The sequence below is a fragment of the Dromaius novaehollandiae genome, chromosome 8 (genome assembly GCF_036370855.1).
Source record: "Dromaius novaehollandiae isolate bDroNov1 chromosome 8, bDroNov1.hap1, whole genome shotgun sequence".
Taxonomy (NCBI): Eukaryota; Metazoa; Chordata; class Aves; order Casuariiformes; family Dromaiidae; genus Dromaius; species Dromaius novaehollandiae.
This window is the reverse complement of record NC_088105.1, coordinates 3170828-3189299: the sequence shown is the minus strand read 5'-3', so window position 1 is coordinate 3189299 and position 18472 is coordinate 3170828. Positions and strand designations below refer to the sequence as shown.

The following is an 18472-nucleotide window of genomic DNA, read 5'->3' as shown; positions in this document are numbered from 1 at the left end:
CTAGGTTCCCATAGAAAAGTTCAGAGCCAAATCAAAGCAAGTTAAAGAGTTAAATTTTAATGACACGCATGCAGTAATTACAGCTTGAGCTGGGTGCCTCCGAAGAGGGACCCCGAGCAAAGAAATCCCTGGGCAATTATAGCTTTTTCAAATTAAGTTTCCCATCCCTCACACAGTAGTTCAGACCAATAGTAATATTTAGGTCTGGGGTCTCCTGCTCCTTATTGGGTCTCCTCGTTGTTCCTAGGCAGGCTGTTTTTCTCCCTTATCTTTACTGTTGCGGTTTCTGCTGACGGTTGTACCTTCACTTCTTGTTGGGTCTTACTGTTGTCTCTCAAGGTCCTGAGGAGGAGGTGATTCTAAATCATAACAATTAACACTGCCCCAGTAGGGAGAGGAGGCTTTGTCCCTCAAGGTCCTGATGCCCTGCACTGGTCTTATTTCAAAGCCTTGCCATCCTCCCTTTTGGAGTGTGAGACGCAGGAATGCAGACTGCTTGTAACTTCCTTATCTTCCCAGCTTGAACCAGCTCTGAGGCCCTTTTCTTACTGGACTAAGTGAAAGTTCATTATTTTATCTAAGCAGGCGACCTAAGGCTTCAGCAAATTTAGCTACTCATGCAAAGCAAGTTTTATATAAGTTGTGCTAAGCGGCTACCTCTAGTCAGTTTCAGTTTGCTATTCCTTAACAAGCATCCCTGGCACGTGTAAAGAAATGGCCAATCGTGTGCCCTTTTTCAGCTGCAGGGATTCGCCTTTTGTCTCTCAGAGATGGTTCCGGACAACTGCAAGGAACCCCACGGTGGGAAGAAGGAGAGAGGCCCGCAAGGGCACAGGCACTGGGGAGAGCCAGGAGTGATCCAAGAGGCCCATGTCTGATTGTTGCAGAGAGGGCAGGAGGGACAGCAGAGCCTCCCTCATTTTCTGCCCCCACTCTCGAGGTCAGGGCACTTGTGGGAGGGCAGGTTTCAGCAGAGAGGGGCTCTGGGGTGGATGTTTCTGCTTTAGGCGCTAGGACAGAATCCCCTGGCGCTGCCCAGCCCCAGCTGTGCCTGCAATGGAGGCGTGCCTGTGCCTGCCATCAGGGAGGAGGCCAAGGGAGCTTGGGAGCAGGACTGGCAGGCAGAGACGAGGGTGTGCGAGGGAAAGGCAGCCCCCAGCAGTGGAGGATTTCTGCCCAGAGCCAGGGAGCAATGGGAGGCTCTCTTTGTCGACCATCTCTCTGAGGGGCCTGAACGGCAGGGTCTGCTTGTTGCGAGGGGTCTGAAGAAGCCGCAGGAGCAAAATCCCTGTCTGCCAGGGTCGCCAAGGGCTCTTGTGCCCAGATTCTGGCCCCCAGACTTCTTCTTCACATGGAACCCAGTGACAGACGCGGTGACGGTGTCACAGTGGACAATGCGATGACACGGGTCACCAGGGCCAGGAGATAAAGGCCTCCTGGTGTCTGGCTGGCACTAGGTTGGGAGGCAGCACCTCTGAGCAACCTGGTGAGGTGAGGGGAGTGGGGGCAGGTGTCCCGCAGAGGGATGGCTTGGGGAGGGGTGTGGATCGGGGGTCCTGCGCAGGGCGGAAAGGGCAGCCGGGGAGACAATGCCACTTCTCAGGGGAGCCGCAGAGCTCAAGGGCTGTCAGCCTCCCGTGCCCATCAGCAGTGCCCCTCGGCTGTGGTGTGACAGAGATTTGGGCAGCACCAGCCTTGCTTGAGTGTCAGGGCAGCGGAGGGGCTTGGTGGGTGCTGCTGAGGGAGGGAGCAGGTGCCCATGCCTCTGAGGTCCTGGTGCTGTGCTGCAGTCACCCCCTTGTCCTGCTCGTCCCTCAGGGTCGGCAGAGGAGCCTCTGGAGGGGAAAGCCCAGCCTAGCTGTGGCAGGACCTTTTCAGAGCTCTCAGGACCGACCTGCACTGTGGCCGCCATGAAGCGGAAGGCTCGCCAGTCGAGGGAGGATGGTGAGAGCAAAGTATCCCGGCAGCTCCCAGAAACCGGGCAAAGGTGTTGTGGGGGTGACTTTTGTGCAGAGCTGGGAGTGGTGGCAATGGGCTGCAGGAGGTCCTCAAGAGCCCCACTGCAGGGCCCCTCTTGAACTTCAGCCAAGGAGGCTTGTTGTGTGGGGAGGGCGGGCTGTGTGGGGAGGGCAGGCGCTGCCCAGAGCTTGCTGTGCTCCAGGAGTCCAGGGAGGAAAGGGGAAGGCAAGGGCAGGGAGAGCGCGGGAGCCTCTGAGGCTGTGGGGAGCTTGGAGGGGCCTTGCTTTGGGCCAGAGCGTGGCACAGTCGGGGAGAGGTGGGGGCTGGAGTCAGCACCTTGCTGGGGTTTCCGTGGGAGCGGGATGTGCGTGGGAGTGGACGGGGACCGGCTGTGAAGGCAAAGCCCCACGGCCTGTGGGGAGGTGCTCTGACTCCTGAGACCCAGCGACACCCTTCCGCAGGCTGTCTGCCACCTCCTGCCCATCGCACTCCTGGGCGCCTGTTGTGACGCACATCCCAGCAACGCCCCCTTCCTCTCCAAGGCCCCCACGGGCCCTGCCAACGGCTCCAGGCCTGCTGCACCCCCTGGCACAGCCGAGAGACGATGCTCTCTTGGGGGAAATCCTCAGGCTGACTCTCCCCAGCCCCTCCAGAGCTGCTCAGTGGTGGTGATGTGTGCTCTCCCTCGCTGCTTCCCTCCCTGCCTCCAGAGTGTGTGCTGTGTCGCCGTGCGCACTCTGAGCCGGATGTCTACGGGCAGACGTGCCAGGAGGACGGCCTCTGTGCACATGAGTTTTGCCTGGTGAGTTCCCCTGGGGCTGCCCACAGCTTTGCCCTGGCACCCCAAGGGGCACGTGTGCATGCGTGGAATCACAGCCCCAGGCGCCCTGTAGGTGCCGACTCCTCCTCCTGCGCTCCCAGCACAGCCTCCCCACCCGGATGCTGCCGATTGACCCTGTTCCCTGTGTGTGTGGGAGATCCAGCCCTCCCGACCTGGTCCTCAAAAGAGAATGCGCCCAGCCCCAGGGTCTCTTTGAGTTGCTTTCCTGAGCAATGGCTGTGCAGTGGTGTCCACCAGCTCTTCTGCACAGTTCCCTGGGTCAGCAGCTTGCAAAGCCACAGCACACCCAGAGCTCGGCCCTCCCCATGCCTTCTTGTTCAGAATGAGGTCTAAGGCAAGCGCTACTGCAGCTCGCCCAGTCCCGGGGGAGCTAAGCACTGCCTGCCCCTGCTGTCTCTCAAGGCTCAGGACAAGCCATCAAGAATGGTGCCTGTCTCACTGACCTGATGAGCTCCTGCACTTTTCTGCCTTCCAGTATCTTGCTGAAGGGCTTTACCAGAGAGGCACGGATGAGGATGGATTCTGCCGGTTCCTCCCTGAGGATATCAGGCAGGCAGTGAATCGGGCAGCCCAGAAGGTGAGGATCTAGCAGGGGAGGAGGGTTGTGTTGCTGTGACAGGTCTCCCTCATGGCCTTCCCTAGCCAGTCCCAGGAGGTCACGAGCCCAGCTTGCATTAGTGTCCCAAGTGCTCCTGCATGTCTGTCTCTGCAAGAAGGCAGCCAGCTCCCTAGCAGTGCTAATGAAGGAGGGAGAGCCTGGCTGCACGTCATTGCCTGCTGCCGCTCCTGGCTCCCCATCACAAGCTCAGGGTCACCTGCTTGGTTTCTTTACCTGATGCTGATGCTGATGTCCAAGAAGATCATAGGCAGAGTGTTTTGAGGACAAGCTGGAAAAGAGGATTCTTTAACAGAAGGCTCCTATGTGAGCTGAGCCAGGTCCAGAGAGCCCTGTGTCCTCCCCCGAAGGGCAGGGCAGAGCTCGGGGTCCCTGACCAATGTCACTGATGGTGAGCGGGGTGCTGCTGTGCTCTTTGCAGACCTGCTGTGTCTGTGGAAAGATGGGGGCCACCGTTGCATGCCAGCAGAAGCGATGCGCCCGCAAGTTCCACTTCCCCTGCGGGTCCAGACAGGGCTGCGTCTCGCAGTTCTTTGGGGAGTTCAGGTAAGGGCTGCCATTTCTCGGGCTGGAGCCTCCCGTGCCTAAAATCCCCTCCTGCTCCCCGCTGCCCTCACTGGCCAAGCGTTTGGGCAACCTGCCTGCTCTGCCCTGCAGTGACCCCTGCAAATGTCCCCTGGGGCCTGATCCAGGACATGGAGGGCTCATGTACCGTTTTTCCCCCTTCCCTGTGGTGCTGGAGCTGAGCAGGAGGGTGTGCCGTCAGCGATGCCCTAGCAATCCATTGGTCTCAGCCCCCTGGGGGGCCAGGATGGATTCCTAAGGGCTGAAGGCTGGCAAACGTGTGTCTTTGCCAAGGCCTCCACCCTGCAGGCAAAGCCCCCATAAGTGCCCCAGGGCCCTTCAAGCAAGTGTGGAGCCCAGGCCTCAGCCAGGACATGCGGAGCCCTTTTGGGTGGGGAACACGCTGGGAGGAAAGGGATGTGAAAAGGGACATGTGCACAGAGCACTGCAGTGGTGATGGCCTCTACAGCCATGGGAAGCCTCATCCAGAGACAAGGAAGGACTCCTGCAGCTCCTCCAGGCTCCCCTCTTTGTCTTCGCTCAGGTCATTGTGCTGGGAGCATCGCCCACAGCAGACAGTGGAGACGCACCAAGACGGGGACACCGTGTGCATCATCTGCATGGAGCCCGTGGAGGACAGGACCTCCTACAGCACCATGGTGTGTCCCTTCTGCAAGCACGCCTGGTTCCACCGAGGCTGCATCCAGGTAGGAGACCCTCCCCTCTCCCACCTCTGAAGCACCAGAGGTGCCCAGCAGCAGTGTCCCGCTCACACTGGTAGTCGTTCTCCTGCAGGGACATGCTCTCCGTTCTGCTTTGAAGCACTTTGCGTGTCCCTTGTGCAAGGACCGTGAGAAGTTTCTGCCTGAGATGTGGCGCCTGGGTATCCGCATACCTGACAGGTTGGTTCTCTTCCTCCCTCTCGCCATGCGTAGAAGAGATGAGAATGGCCAGGGAGCTGTTCCCGCCCAGCCCACAGTCCCTCCACACAGGCTGTACCTCCAGCAAGAGCAGCTGCCTGCAGGAGAGGATGATACAGCTCTGCCTACAGGGATGTCCTGTACTCTGTTCCTCCCACAGGAAAGGGGCTTGCTGAGGAAGAATTAGGGCATTGGTGGTTATGAGCTGTGGAGGGATTTGTTGTTCCGTGAGATTGTCCAGCTGCTTTCTGGGCTTTTTTTCTCCTGGGGTCAGCTTCTCTCCCTCAAAGCTCTTCTGGGGCAAGGAGGGCTCCCACTGAACTCCCGTTAGGGCTCTTCCCTCTTGGTTTCTGCCTGCAAGCATCTCAGGCAGTTGAGAGCAGAGGTCAGTGGCATCAGTCCCATTTTGCAGAGGGGGAACGTCAGTCCTGAAGAGGGCCCAGCAAGGCTTGGGTGGGACTCCCAAAGAGGCCTGGCCCCCACGTGTCCTGCTGGCCTAGTCCCCTGCTTCACTGAGGTGATGCAAACAAAGGGCTCCAGAAGACCAGGGGCCTGCAGTCAGGATCTGACCGATGCAAGGGGTGAGGGAGTCTCATGTCCTTTCCTTCCTTCTCCCACAGAAGACCGGCTTGGGAGGAGGAGGAGGAGCAGAACTTGGAAGACCTATATGAAACATACAGCCACTGTGATGCCAGCCAGTGCCTTTACCGGGGAGGCAGGGAGCAGTCAGAAGAGGAGGGGTAAGCCTCTGCAGCAGCAGTTTCCCAGCCTCCTCAGAGGAGGCAGAGGCCTTAGCAGTGGCTTGGCCAGATGTCTGAAGGGCTTGCAAGAAGGTGGAAGGACCCCAGGGTCCTGGGTTCTGCCGAGGTTCATTTGTCTCAGCCAGGACCTGGGGAGCAAGGACTCTTGGCAGCCAGGTGGGGCCAGGCCAGGAAGCTCTGTGGGCACTGCCGCTCTCTGGCCACTTTGTCCTTGGGGGGCTCCCTGGCATCACTCCCTGCTGGGGCCTCCCTGCTCAGCAGCCTCTCTGCTTCCCCAGCCCATGGCAGCTGCTGCTGTGCTCCTCGTGCGCTGCCAGCGGGACACACCGCCGATGCTCCTCCGTGGGGGATGCCACGGGCCTGTGGGAGTGTGACGGCTGTGCTGGCCAGAGCACTGGTAAGGGGCCGAGGACCTGGGTGCCAGGGCTAGAGGCAGGTGCCAGGCAGGCCCTGGCAGGGGGTGGTCAGGGTGGGGGTGGCAGAGTCACCCGGGAGGGTTGCGGGGCACAGCTCCGATCTCTCCAGTCCAGTGGGTGTGTGGTGGATGTGCTGACCTTTCTGCCTTCCCTTACAGCATCCAGCGTGCCGTCGGCACCAGGCTGCCCCAGCACCAGCCAGGCAGTGCTGGCATCCTCCCAGGGCTCCCCGGATGCTGGGAGCAGCAGCTCGGTGCTGTCCGGGTGAGACAGGAGGGCAGGCCGCTCCAGGTTCCTGCACCGGCCCGCACATCCCTACAGCCGGCCCTGAAGACCGCTGCTGAGGGCACTGATGCCCAGCCGCTGGCAGAGGGAGTCAAGGGGAACACCCCGGGGCTAGCTGTGCAGGAGCTGCCTGCATGCTACAGCCCCACTGCACTGCCTGCCCTGAGAGGGCCGCTGTCTTCCCAGCAGCAGGGAACCACGCTGTGCCAGCAAGGGGAGGCTTGCGGAGCCGCACAATCTCCCACAGGCTCATGCAAGGGGTGTGCTGCAGGGCCATGAAGTCAGCAGCTAAATAAAGGATGCTCTGCGAGGGGCTGTGCTGATTGACCTGTGTTCGGAGAATGGCCTGCTTCCTGCTCCGCCGTTCTGTGGGGTCTGGTTTTGGGGTGGGAGCTGCGGGCTTCTGCTCTCTTTGACTGTTGCCAGGACCTTCCTGAGAGCTTTCTAGCTAAGGCCAGGCTTTGGCCAGGTGCTCGTCCACGTGCCTGTGGCCTTGTTGTCTCTCAGGAGGCTGCCTGGGCTGACACAGAGGGGAGCAGAAGCATTCTGTGGGAGACAAAGCCAGGGGAGCCTTAGGCTTCCCTTGGATGACAAGAGGAGGGCAGAGTGTGGGTGCTCCCGCAGAGCCCCCAACTCCACAGAGGGGAGGTCCCGTAACCCAACTTGCTCAAGCAGAGAGAGGGCAAAAGGGACTGGAGTTCAGAGCAGGCAGGCAGGATCCCCAACTTCTGGCATCATCTGCTGATGGGAGGGCAACAGGGCTAGGCGGCTCAGGTTGAGATGGGCAGTGGCGATAGGAGTTGGAGCCAAGGCGTATTTGGAGCCAGTGCTTCTCATCCTGTCACTGGGCACCGACCAGACAGAGAAGAGTCGGGTTCTGTCTTCTTTTCTGCCCTCCACCACGTAAGACAAGAGGCCCCTTGAGCCTTCTCTCCTCCAGGCTCTACGCTCCCAGCTCCCGCAGCATGGGGTTATGCCTCGCCAGGCGCAGGACTTGGCGTTTCCCTCTGCTGAACCGCAGGAGACTCCTCCGCCCATCATTAACACATTTGAGTCAGAGATCAACAGCTTACATTTTTTTTTCTAGTTTCATGATCATTTCTCAGAGAGAAGAACAAATCTACATATGGGACCTCATCCCATTTGTTCTGTCTCCTGCAAAACAACATAAGTTGCAAGATTGTATTATAGTTTAGCGTTCCCATTTCTGGCCATTTTTCCTCATCCTCCAGTTTATACATTGGCCACCACTGAGTACAGTATTCCTTTAGTTTTCTCCTTGTTAAAGGATTCCCACCAAACTTACTCCAATGTTTCAGGATGCATCCTAAAGGAGAACAGGAGGATACCCCCACAGATTGTCCTGTTCCCATATTATTACCCTTAAAAGAACGTTCTTACCAATTACGCTTTCGTACACTCCAGTCGTCACTGTCCAAACGTGTACAAAGCTTTCCTTTGGTTACCACAACAACCAGTTACCCTTGTATCATACATACCCTTTATGCAATGTCTCTTAATAATTACTGCGTTGCACCTTTGAGTCGCTTACCTGTTCCGACCAGGGAGGGTGCTCACGGAGTCTTCTTTCTGAGCTTCTCAGGGTTGTCTTGTAACACTTCCACAAGCAACCCTACTTAGAGCGCCACCAAATTGTCAGCAAGTATCCAGGCAAACTTACAGGTGATTGAGCCAGCTGTACTAAAAGGCACCAGGAGTTTGGTAGCAGAGCAAGCCTCTCAGACCAACGCCCAGAAAGACTGCATGCTGCTGCTACACCCCCACCCCCATTCAATGGGATGCTTGTATTTTGCCTTCTGGGTAGCATCCTGCCAGCTCCCTAGAGATGTGAATTCAAAACATTCAGAGCCATCCTCTCCAAAACGGAGAGGTGCTGTTCCTGAGGCAGCCGTGTCCTGCCAAAGCCCACCCTGGCCCTGCCTGCACCAGCCCATCTACCCACCCTCCCCTCTCCACAGCGGCAGGCTCTGGGCCCAGGGTCCCTGCCCCAGGGCAGAGACACAAAGCTCCCCAGCACTGGCCATGAAGCTTGTGCTTTTTTCCTGCTCCCTGCAGGGTCCGAGCAGCAGCAGAGGGCTCACACAGAGGTGCCAGCGCCTCTGCCGTGGTGCCGCCCCGGGTGGGGATGCTCAGGCCTGTGCAGAGGCCTGGGATATGCCTCTCCTGGGCGAGCTGTGTGTGGAGGAGGGACTGCTCGTGCTGCCTGCCCCACGGAAAAGGCGCTGCAGTATGGACACGCTCTTTTACCTCCAAAAGTGAGCAATAAGGGCTTAGATAACATTCGTTCACCTTTTCCCATTACTCCTTGTATCATTATTTTATCTGATGACTTGCATCCTTTAGGCTCAAAATGTAAAAGGGAAAGGGTGGCTCCGGTATTCACTAGAAAAGGAACTTCTAAACCTTCTATATTTGCCATTACCTGCCCCTCAAAATCCAAATTTATATCCCATAAATTTACCCCAATTTCCACAGTATTTTCTGAGTCTCCTATCTCCTGTCATTGTGGACTGACTGGGAATTGCCTGGTCTCATTCTCAGTGTTTGATTGTCTCATGCTGGCCCCTCTATTCCCAAGTACGTGGGGCCTCGCTGGGCATTCCTGCTTCCAGTGCCTTTGTTCCCCGCAATAATGACAAACATCATTAACTCTTAATTGTACAGCATGTTCACTTTGATTCCATCTATCTCCCCTGGTTCTGCCGCGCCGCCTCCCCTTGCCAGCCTGGCACATGCTCTTTAAAATACTTTTGTGTATCAGGGGCTGCTTGATCTATAAAAACACTAATTGCGAGAGCATCATTGAAGTTTTGTGGGGTCATTCCTCCATATTTTAGCAGGGCTTACCGCAAAAGTCCCCAGAAGTAATGGGGGTGTTCATCTAATCACTATCTGCATTCTTGCACTTTAGTCCAATTTACTCCTAATTCTCTGCATGCTCTGATTGCTTCTACTAAATTTCAAAGTCCTGTTTGACACACAGCTCTATTTCCTGCATTATTAAATGTCCCAGTTTGGATCACTTGCTAGCCAGAGGTTTCTATTTCCCCTGGCTTGCTGTGCTACTTCCGCACCTTTGTTAATTATCTTAACCCATTCATTTGGTCAAAATAATTCCCTCAAAAGAATTTGGGTATCACTCCAGAGTGGGCTGTGCCCGGTGCACATACTAGAAAATAACTGGACACATTGCTCTGCATCTTTTCTTAATCTCTGCATTTTACCCCCCCATAGGGCGAGATCGCCAGGGTCCCAGGGCTGATTAGTAAATACCTGCAGCACAGGACGGGGGGACTGGCCCCTCCCTTTCCCCTGGCTGTAAAGCGGCAGGGTTAGTCAGCACGTTGGGGATCACAGGATAGAGTCCGGCAGCCGGTGGAGTAGAGGGAGAAGGAGGAGGAGAAGGAGAAGTAATGACAGAGAGATCATCAGGCATATCAGGTGGAGCAGAAACTTTTGGAGCACAGTCCGGGGTACTAGTATCTGCTAACACAAGTGTTACCTTCTGCGGGTTTCTTTCCTCCCTCCTTCCTGGCTCAAATGCTCCTGTGCCCATGCCCAGTTCTCCCAAACATACCAGTAATCCACTCGACTTGGAAACCTGTCTTCTAGACGATTTCACAAGGAAGTTAGTTCCTGCTGATCGAAAGTCCCTTGTGGTGGCCACCGTTCCGCTGGGTTTCCCTCCTTTGTCAGGAATGGGCAATCCTCCTGACACAGTTGGACCAACCTTTTTTCCTTAGATCTTTGGTACCATCAATCTTACTCCAATTTTCCAAAATTTTGGCTAAGGGCATCCCCTTTTCTGTGCCAAAATTATTCCCTATATTGAGTTCCTGAGAAGTGCGTCTTAAGCAAATCAGGCAGCGCACTTCCTTACCAGTAACACCAGCCCCTGCGGCTGGTGGGATCACACAGTCTCTTTCTCTCGCTCTCTGGGAACCGCACTCCCACCCCCTGAGTCTTGAACTGCTAGGACTGCTGTCCCTTCGCAGCGGGCGGCTTCCTCAGCCGACGGGCGCCCCGGTCGGTTCCCAGGCTATACGCACTCGCACACACAGCACTGTTCACGCTCACACCAGTCACAGTGACTCTAGACTTCTGTCTTGCAGTCTTGCAGTGCGCCTTATGCTGATCAGGCTGTGCACCCCTTCTCCAGCCGGACCGAGCTGGGACTTAAAACCCACTCAAACCCTGGGGATGGGACTCGCACCCATCCCCTGGTACGCCTTGCTGTGGCCAGCCCACGTACCCCCTGCCTGGTACGCCTTACGGTGATCAGCCCGCATACCCCTTAAGTGCACTGTTACCAGATCAGAATTTAGAATTTAGGTGGGAATTTAAGACTCACCTTTCCGGTGCCTCTGGTTGCCAAAGATCCCAGGTGAACTCACCCGATGGCGCCAGATGATCATTTGGAGACGAGAGGCCCCGACAGTGGTCGCCTAGGGTCCCATCTGGGGTGCCAAACTATTATGGAAATTAGGCTTGTCCGCCACCATAACAGGGCCTGACCCTAGGTTCCCATAGAAAAGTTCAGAGCCAAATCAAAGCAAGTTAAAGAGTTAAATTTTAATGACACGCGTGCAGTAATTACAGCTTGAGCTGGGTGCCTCCGAAGAGGGACCCCGAGCAAAGAAATCCCTGGGCAATTATAGCTTTTTCAAATTAAGTTTCCCATCCCTCACACAGTAGTTCAGACCAATAGTAATATTTAGGTCTGGGGTCTCCTGCTCCTTATTGGGTCTCCTCGTTGTTCCTAGGCAGGCTGTTTTTCTCCCTTATCTTTACTGTTGCGGTTTCTGCTGACGGTTGTACCTTCACTTCTTGTTGGGTCTTACTGTTGTCTCTCAAGGTCCTGAGGAGGAGGTGATTCTAAATCATAACAATTAACACTGCCCCAGTAGGGAGAGGAGGCTTTGTCCCTCAAGGTCCTGATGCCCTGCACTGGTCTTATTTCAAAGCCTTGCCATCCTCCCTTTTGGAGTGTGAGACGCAGGAATGCAGACTGCTTGTAACTTCCTTATCTTCCCAGCTTGAACCAGCTCTGAGGCCCTTTTCTTACTGGACTAAGTGAAAGTTCATTATTTTATCTAAGCAGGCGACCTAAGGCTTCAGCAAATTTAGCTACTCATGCAAAGCAAGTTTTATATAAGTTGTGCTAAGCGGCTACCTCTAGTCAGTTTCAGTTTGCTATTCCTTAACAAGCATCCCTGGCACGTGTAAAGAAATGGCCAATCGTGTGCCCTTTTTCAGCTGCAGGGATTCGCCTTTTGTCTCTCAGAGATGGTTCCGGACAACTGCAAGGAACCCCACGGTGGGAAGAAGGAGAGAGGCCCGCAAGGGCACAGGCACTGGGGAGAGCCAGGAGTGATCCAAGAGGCCCATGTCTGATTGTTGCAGAGAGGGCAGGAGGGACAGCAGAGCCTCCCTCATTTTCTGCCCCCACTCTCGAGGTCAGGGCACTTGTGGGAGGGCAGGTTTCAGCAGAGAGGGGCTCTGGGGTGGATGTTTCTGCTTTAGGCGCTAGGACAGAATCCCCTGGCGCTGCCCAGCCCCAGCTGTGCCTGCAATGGAGGCGTGCCTGTGCCTGCCATCAGGGAGGAGGCCAAGGGAGCTTGGGAGCAGGACTGGCAGGCAGAGACGAGGGTGTGCGAGGGAAAGGCAGCCCCCAGCAGTGGAGGATTTCTGCCCAGAGCCAGGGAGCAATGGGAGGCTCTCTTTGTCGACCATCTCTCTGAGGGGCCTGAACGGCAGGGTCTGCTTGTTGCGAGGGGTCTGAAGAAGCCGCAGGAGCAAAATCCCTGTCTGCCAGGGTCGCCAAGGGCTCTTGTGCCCAGATTCTGGCCCCCAGACTTCTTCTTCACATGGAACCCAGTGACAGACGCGGTGACGGTGTCACAGTGGACAATGCGATGACACGGGTCACCAGGGCCAGGAGATAAAGGCCTCCTGGTGTCTGGCTGGCACTAGGTTGGGAGGCAGCACCTCTGAGCAACCTGGTGAGGTGAGGGGAGTGGGGGCAGGTGTCCCGCAGAGGGATGGCTTGGGGAGGGGTGTGGATCGGGGGTCCTGCGCAGGGCGGAAAGGGCAGCCGGGGAGACAATGCCACTTCTCAGGGGAGCCGCAGAGCTCAAGGGCTGTCAGCCTCCCGTGCCCATCAGCAGTGCCCCTCGGCTGTGGTGTGACAGAGATTTGGGCAGCACCAGCCTTGCTTGAGTGTCAGGGCAGCGGAGGGGCTTGGTGGGTGCTGCTGAGGGAGGGAGCAGGTGCCCATGCCTCTGAGGTCCTGGTGCTGTGCTGCAGTCACCCCCTTGTCCTGCTCGTCCCTCAGGGTCGGCAGAGGAGCCTCTGGAGGGGAAAGCCCAGCCTAGCTGTGGCAGGACCTTTTCAGAGCTCTCAGGACCGACCTGCACTGTGGCCGCCATGAAGCGGAAGGCTCGCCAGTCGAGGGAGGATGGTGAGAGCAAAGTATCCCGGCAGCTCCCAGAAACCGGGCAAAGGTGTTGTGGGGGTGACTTTTGTGCAGAGCTGGGAGTGGTGGCAATGGGCTGCAGGAGGTCCTCAAGAGCCCCACTGCAGGGCCCCTCTTGAACTTCAGCCAAGGAGGCTTGTTGTGTGGGGAGGGCGGGCTGTGTGGGGAGGGCAGGCGCTGCCCAGAGCTTGCTGTGCTCCAGGAGTCCAGGGAGGAAAGGGGAAGGCAAGGGCAGGGAGAGCGCGGGAGCCTCTGAGGCTGTGGGGAGCTTGGAGGGGCCTTGCTTTGGGCCAGAGCGTGGCACAGTCGGGGAGAGGTGGGGGCTGGAGTCAGCACCTTGCTGGGGTTTCCGTGGGAGCGGGATGTGCGTGGGAGTGGACGGGGACCGGCTGTGAAGGCAAAGCCCCACGGCCTGTGGGGAGGTGCTCTGACTCCTGAGACCCAGCGACACCCTTCCGCAGGCTGTCTGCCACCTCCTGCCCATCGCACTCCTGGGCGCCTGTTGTGACGCACATCCCAGCAACGCCCCCTTCCTCTCCAAGGCCCCCACGGGCCCTGCCAACGGCTCCAGGCCTGCTGCACCCCCTGGCACAGCCGAGAGACGATGCTCTCTTGGGGGAAATCCTCAGGCTGACTCTCCCCAGCCCCTCCAGAGCTGCTCAGTGGTGGTGATGTGTGCTCTCCCTCGCTGCTTCCCTCCCTGCCTCCAGAGTGTGTGCTGTGTCGCCGTGCGCACTCTGAGCCGGATGTCTACGGGCAGACGTGCCAGGAGGACGGCCTCTGTGCACATGAGTTTTGCCTGGTGAGTTCCCCTGGGGCTGCCCACAGCTTTGCCCTGGCACCCCAAGGGGCACGTGTGCATGCGTGGAATCACAGCCCCAGGCGCCCTGTAGGTGCCGACTCCTCCTCCTGCGCTCCCAGCACAGCCTCCCCACCCGGATGCTGCCGATTGACCCTGTTCCCTGTGTGTGTGGGAGATCCAGCCCTCCCGACCTGGTCCTCAAAAGAGAATGCGCCCAGCCCCAGGGTCTCTTTGAGTTGCTTTCCTGAGCAATGGCTGTGCAGTGGTGTCCACCAGCTCTTCTGCACAGTTCCCTGGGTCAGCAGCTTGCAAAGCCACAGCACACCCAGAGCTCGGCCCTCCCCATGCCTTCTTGTTCAGAATGAGGTCTAAGGCAAGCGCTACTGCAGCTCGCCCAGTCCCGGGGGAGCTAAGCACTGCCTGCCCCTGCTGTCTCTCAAGGCTCAGGACAAGCCATCAAGAATGGTGCCTGTCTCACTGACCTGATGAGCTCCTGCACTTTTCTGCCTTCCAGTATCTTGCTGAAGGGCTTTACCAGAGAGGCACGGATGAGGATGGATTCTGCCGGTTCCTCCCTGAGGATATCAGGCAGGCAGTGAATCGGGCAGCCCAGAAGGTGAGGATCTAGCAGGGGAGGAGGGTTGTGTTGCTGTGACAGGTCTCCCTCATGGCCTTCCCTAGCCAGTCCCAGGAGGTCACGAGCCCAGCTTGCATTAGTGTCCCAAGTGCTCCTGCATGTCTGTCTCTGCAAGAAGGCAGCCAGCTCCCTAGCAGTGCTAATGAAGGAGGGAGAGCCTGGCTGCACGTCATTGCCTGCTGCCGCTCCTGGCTCCCCATCACAAGCTCAGGGTCACCTGCTTGGTTTCTTTACCTGATGCTGATGCTGATGTCCAAGAAGATCATAGGCAGAGTGTTTTGAGGACAAGCTGGAAAAGAGGATTCTTTAACAGAAGGCTCCTATGTGAGCTGAGCCAGGTCCAGAGAGCCCTGTGTCCTCCCCCGAAGGGCAGGGCAGAGCTCGGGGTCCCTGACCAATGTCACTGATGGTGAGCGGGGTGCTGCTGTGCTCTTTGCAGACCTGCTGTGTCTGTGGAAAGATGGGGGCCACCGTTGCATGCCAGCAGAAGCGATGCGCCCGCAAGTTCCACTTCCCCTGCGGGTCCAGACAGGGCTGCGTCTCGCAGTTCTTTGGGGAGTTCAGGTAAGGGCTGCCATTTCTCGGGCTGGAGCCTCCCGTGCCTAAAATCCCCTCCTGCTCCCCGCTGCCCTCACTGGCCAAGCGTTTGGGCAACCTGCCTGCTCTGCCCTGCAGTGACCCCTGCAAATGTCCCCTGGGGCCTGATCCAGGACATGGAGGGCTCATGTACCGTTTTTCCCCCTTCCCTGTGGTGCTGGAGCTGAGCAGGAGGGTGTGCCGTCAGCGATGCCCTAGCAATCCATTGGTCTCAGCCCCCTGGGGGGCCAGGATGGATTCCTAAGGGCTGAAGGCTGGCAAACGTGTGTCTTTGCCAAGGCCTCCACCCTGCAGGCAAAGCCCCCATAAGTGCCCCAGGGCCCTTCAAGCAAGTGTGGAGCCCAGGCCTCAGCCAGGACATGCGGAGCCCTTTTGGGTGGGGAACACGCTGGGAGGAAAGGGATGTGAAAAGGGACATGTGCACAGAGCACTGCAGTGGTGATGGCCTCTACAGCCATGGGAAGCCTCATCCAGAGACAAGGAAGGACTCCTGCAGCTCCTCCAGGCTCCCCTCTTTGTCTTCGCTCAGGTCATTGTGCTGGGAGCATCGCCCACAGCAGACAGTGGAGACGCACCAAGACGGGGACACCGTGTGCATCATCTGCATGGAGCCCGTGGAGGACAGGACCTCCTACAGCACCATGGTGTGTCCCTTCTGCAAGCACGCCTGGTTCCACCGAGGCTGCATCCAGGTAGGAGACCCTCCCCTCTCCCACCTCTGAAGCACCAGAGGTGCCCAGCAGCAGTGTCCCGCTCACACTGGTAGTCGTTCTCCTGCAGGGACATGCTCTCCGTTCTGCTTTGAAGCACTTTGCGTGTCCCTTGTGCAAGGACCGTGAGAAGTTTCTGCCTGAGATGTGGCGCCTGGGTATCCGCATACCTGACAGGTTGGTTCTCTTCCTCCCTCTCGCCATGCGTAGAAGAGATGAGAATGGCCAGGGAGCTGTTCCCGCCCAGCCCACAGTCCCTCCACACAGGCTGTACCTCCAGCAAGAGCAGCTGCCTGCAGGAGAGGATGATACAGCTCTGCCTACAGGGATGTCCTGTACTCTGTTCCTCCCACAGGAAAGGGGCTTGCTGAGGAAGAATTAGGGCATTGGTGGTTATGAGCTGTGGAGGGATTTGTTGTTCCGTGAGATTGTCCAGCTGCTTTCTGGGCTTTTTTTCTCCTGGGGTCAGCTTCTCTCCCTCAAAGCTCTTCTGGGGCAAGGAGGGCTCCCACTGAACTCCCGTTAGGGCTCTTCCCTCTTGGTTTCTGCCTGCAAGCATCTCAGGCAGTTGAGAGCAGAGGTCAGTGGCATCAGTCCCATTTTGCAGAGGGGGAACGTCAGTCCTGAAGAGGGCCCAGCAAGGCTTGGGTGGGACTCCCAAAGAGGCCTGGCCCCCACGTGTCCTGCTGGCCTAGTCCCCTGCTTCACTGAGGTGATGCAAACAAAGGGCTCCAGAAGACCAGGGGCCTGCAGTCAGGATCTGACCGATGCAAGGGGTGAGGGAGTCTCATGTCCTTTCCTTCCTTCTCCCACAGAAGACCGGCTTGGGAGGAGGAGGAGGAGCAGAACTTGGAAGACCTATATGAAACATACAGCCACTGTGATGCCAGCCAGTGCCTTTACCGGGGAGGCAGGGAGCAGTCAGAAGAGGAGGGGTAAGCCTCTGCAGCAGCAGTTTCCCAGCCTCCTCAGAGGAGGCAGAGGCCTTAGCAGTGGCTTGGCCAGATGTCTGAAGGGCTTGCAAGAAGGTGGAAGGACCCCAGGGTCCTGGGTTCTGCCGAGGTTCATTTGTCTCAGCCAGGACCTGGGGAGCAAGGACTCTTGGCAGCCAGGTGGGGCCAGGCCAGGAAGCTCTGTGGGCACTGCCGCTCTCTGGCCACTTTGTCCTTGGGGGGCTCCCTGGCATCACTCCCTGCTGGGGCCTCCCTGCTCAGCAGCCTCTCTGCTTCCCCAGCCCATGGCAGCTGCTGCTGTGCTCCTCGTGCGCTGCCAGCGGGACACACCGCCGATGCTCCTCCGTGGGGGATGCCACGGGCCTGTGGGAGTGTGACGGCTGTGCTGGCCAGAGCACTGGTAAGGGGCCGAGGACCTGGGTGCCAGGGCTAGAGGCAGGTGCCAGGCAGGCCCTGGCAGGGGGTGGTCAGGGTGGGGGTGGCAGAGTCACCCGGGAGGGTTGCGGGGCACAGCTCCGATCTCTCCAGTCCAGTGGGTGTGTGGTGGATGTGCTGACCTTTCTGCCTCCCCTTACAGCATCCAGCGTGCCGTCGGCACCAGGCTGCCCCAGCACCAGCCAGGCAGTGCTGGCATCCTCCCAGGGCTCCCCGGATGCTGGGAGCAGCAGCTCGGTGCTGTCCGGGTGAGACAGGAGGGCAGGCCGCTCCAGGTTCCTGCACCGGCCCGCACATCCCTACAGCCGGCCCTGAAGACCGCTGCTGAGGGCACTGATGCCCAGCCGCTGGCAGAGGGAGTCAAGGGGAACACCCCGGGGCTAGCTGTGCAGGAGCTGCCTGCATGCTACAGCCCCACTGCACTGCCTGCCCTGAGAGGGCCGCTGTCTTCCCAGCAGCAGGGAACCACGCTGTGCCAGCAAGGGGAGGCTTGCGGAGCCGCACAATCTCCCACAGGCTCATGCAAGGGGTGTGCTGCAGGGCCATGAAGTCAGCAGCTAAATAAAGGATGCTCTGCGAGGGGCTGTGCTGATTGACCTGTGTTCGGAGAATGGCCTGCTTCCTGCTCCGCCGTTCTGTGGGGTCTGGTTTTGGGGTGGGAGCTGCGGGCTTCTGCTCTCTTTGACTGTTGCCAGGACCTTCCTGAGAGCTTTCTAGCTAAGGCCAGGCTTTGGCCAGGTGCTCGTCCACGTGCCTGTGGCCTTGTTGTCTCTCAGGAGGCTGCCTGGGCTGACACAGAGGGGAGCAGAAGCATTCTGTGGGAGACAAAGCCAGGGGAGCCTTAGGCTTCCCTTGGATGACAAGAGGAGGGCAGAGTGTGGGTGCTCCCGCAGAGCCCCCAACTCCACAGAGGGGAGGTCCCGTAACCCAACTTGCTCAAGCAGAGAGAGGGCAAAAGGGACTGGAGTTCAGAGCAGGCAGGCAGGATCCCCAACTTCTGGCATCATCTGCTGGTGGGAGGGCAACAGGGCTAGGCGGCTCAGGTTGAGATGGGCAGTGGCGATAGGAGTTGGAGCCAAGGCGTATTTGGAGCCAGTGCTTCTCATCCTGTCACTGGGCACCGACCAGACAGAGAAGAGTCGGGTTCTGTCTTCTTTTCTGCCCTCCACCACGTAAGACAAGAGGCCCCTTGAGCCTTCTCTCCTCCAGGCTCTACGCTCCCAGCTCCCGCAGCATGGGGTTATGCCTCGCCAGGCGCAGGACTTGGCGTTTCCCTCTGCTGAACCGCAGGAGACTCCTCCGCCCATCATTAACACATTTGAGTCAGAGATCAACAGCTTACATTTTTTTTTCTAGTTTCATGATCATTTCTCAGAGAGAAGAACAAATCTACATATGGGACCTCATCCCATTTGTTCTGTCTCCTGCAAAACAACATAAGTTGCAAGATTGTATTATAGTTTAGCGTTCCCATTTCTGG

General features: G+C 57.9%; 1 protein-coding gene across 1 annotated transcript; it reads left to right on the top strand.

The window, feature by feature from the left end:
- The first annotated feature begins 3795 nt into the window (after positions 1-3795).
- LOC135329085 (PHD finger protein 7-like) lies at positions 3796-5644 on the top strand. Its single transcript, XM_064516392.1, has 4 exons — positions 3796-3962; positions 4525-4687; positions 4776-4882; positions 5521-5644. Exons 1-4 carry the CDS (start codon positions 3796-3798, stop codon positions 5642-5644), a joined length of 561 nt encoding a protein of 186 aa, XP_064372462.1.
- Positions 5645-18472: the final 12828 nt, after the last annotated feature.

Coding starts and splice junctions, on each gene's coding strand:
- LOC135329085 (XM_064516392.1), top strand. CDS start 3,796: ATGTCACTGATGGTGAGCGGGGTGCTGCTGTGCTCTTTGCAGACCTGC. Junction 3,963..4,524: donor CAGTTCTTTGGGGAGTTCAG/GTAAGGGCTGCC, acceptor GTCTTCGCTCAG/GTCATTGTGCTGGGAGCATC. Junction 4,688..4,775: donor TCCACCGAGGCTGCATCCAG/GTAGGAGACCCT, acceptor GTTCTCCTGCAG/GGACATGCTCTCCGTTCTGC.